At 53.3% G+C, this 1,235-nt stretch overlaps 1 protein-coding gene across 1 annotated transcript in view; it reads right to left on the bottom strand.

The window, feature by feature from the left end:
* The window catches only part of Dbr1 (debranching RNA lariats 1), a 13,985-nt gene extending 13,031 nt beyond the window's left edge, over nucleotides 1-954 (bottom strand). The window contains exons 1-2 of the mRNA XM_031344946.1: nucleotides 610-954; nucleotides 40-164 (exon numbers count right to left, since the gene is read on the bottom strand). Coding sequence (XP_031200806.1) covers nucleotides 40-164; nucleotides 610-806 — 322 coding nt within the window. The 5' untranslated portion in view covers nucleotides 807-954. The remainder of the gene's footprint in view (nucleotides 1-39; nucleotides 165-609) is intronic.
* Nucleotides 955-1,235: the final 281 nt, after the last annotated feature.

Here is a 1,235-nt window from a genome sequence, read left to right as displayed (position 1 = left end):
AAAAAAAAAAAAAAAAAAAAAAAGAACATAAACACATACCTAAATAGTAAATATTTGGCGCTACCCAGCCACCATAGGGTAACTCTTGCAAATGGTTTGAGGCTTCATGGTTTCCTCCAATGAAGATGGTGAGAACCGGGGCCTTTTTCTCTCCCGAGTAATATCTACGACATAACGGTAACGTTGTCAAACTAACCACAGCAGAAAAAGCAAGAGGGTCAGAAGGAAAAGGCCGAGTTCAAAAAAAACGATCAAACGGTCCCCACTACCTTCCCATCCCTGCCCTTAAGAATGAATGAAATCCTGAGTGTCGGGCCAGTGTGCACTCATTGAAGAACTTGGTGAAGTGCACGCCTGGGCTTCTAGAACCCCGCAGACTAGCACGCCGCAGGTCACGGGAAAACTAGATCACTAAGCCAACTAGTCATGGTGTTCTAGCAATCCCAAAGTATCTAAAACTGCTGGTGTCACCCGGGTCCCTGGGAAAAAGAGCCGGGTGTGTACAGAGAGGAGGACAGGGACATTTCCTAAGCTCCAGGTCTAACAGAGACCGCGACCAGCGGCAGGAGGACCTGGAACCCCACGCGAGGCCGGCCGCGCGCCCCTCACCTGTAGAAGGTCTGCATGTGGCGGTACTTGGGCGGCACGGCCATGCAGCGCAGGTCTGCCTCGTTGCGCACCGCCTGGAAATCGCCGCAGCACAGAAGGAGATCCACCGGTCCCGGGCCGCGCCGCTCCGCCAGCGCCAGAGTCTCGTAGATCTTGTCCAGCTCGCCGTGGCAGCAGCCGGCCACTGCCACCCGCATCGTGACGCTGGGCCGCGGAACTCCACCGCAACACCCTCGAGCACCTGCAGCCCGGGCCGAACAGCAGAGAGCACCGGGTAGGTGGCCCGCCCGGCTCCCGCCAACGTTAACAGAGCCGCGGAGAGTTTAGATTCTTTTATGTAACTTCCGGCTTCCGAGTCTCGCGAGAGAGAAAGCGGGAAGGGCCGGGTCAACTCCAGGAAGAAACTTTAAGCTGGTCTAATAGAGGGCCTGTCTGTGTTCGTGATCCCTGGAGTGCTAGCAGTCTGATGGGTTAGATGGCCTAAAACTAGAAAAAGAAATAAAATCTCCAAGAATAGGAATGTCATTTAGTAAAATCAAGGTAAGCAAGTGAGCAGGAGCGATTGAGCAGTTCCTTAGAGCAGACCTCTCCCCGGCAAAGATTATCGCCTTAAAAATGAATTAGAA

This window comes from Mastomys coucha, unplaced genomic scaffold (assembly GCF_008632895.1).
Source record: "Mastomys coucha isolate ucsf_1 unplaced genomic scaffold, UCSF_Mcou_1 pScaffold23, whole genome shotgun sequence".
NCBI classification, from domain to species: domain Eukaryota; kingdom Metazoa; phylum Chordata; class Mammalia; order Rodentia; family Muridae; genus Mastomys; species Mastomys coucha.
Note: the sequence above shows the minus strand (reverse complement) of the source record. Positions and strands in the feature narration are given on the sequence as shown.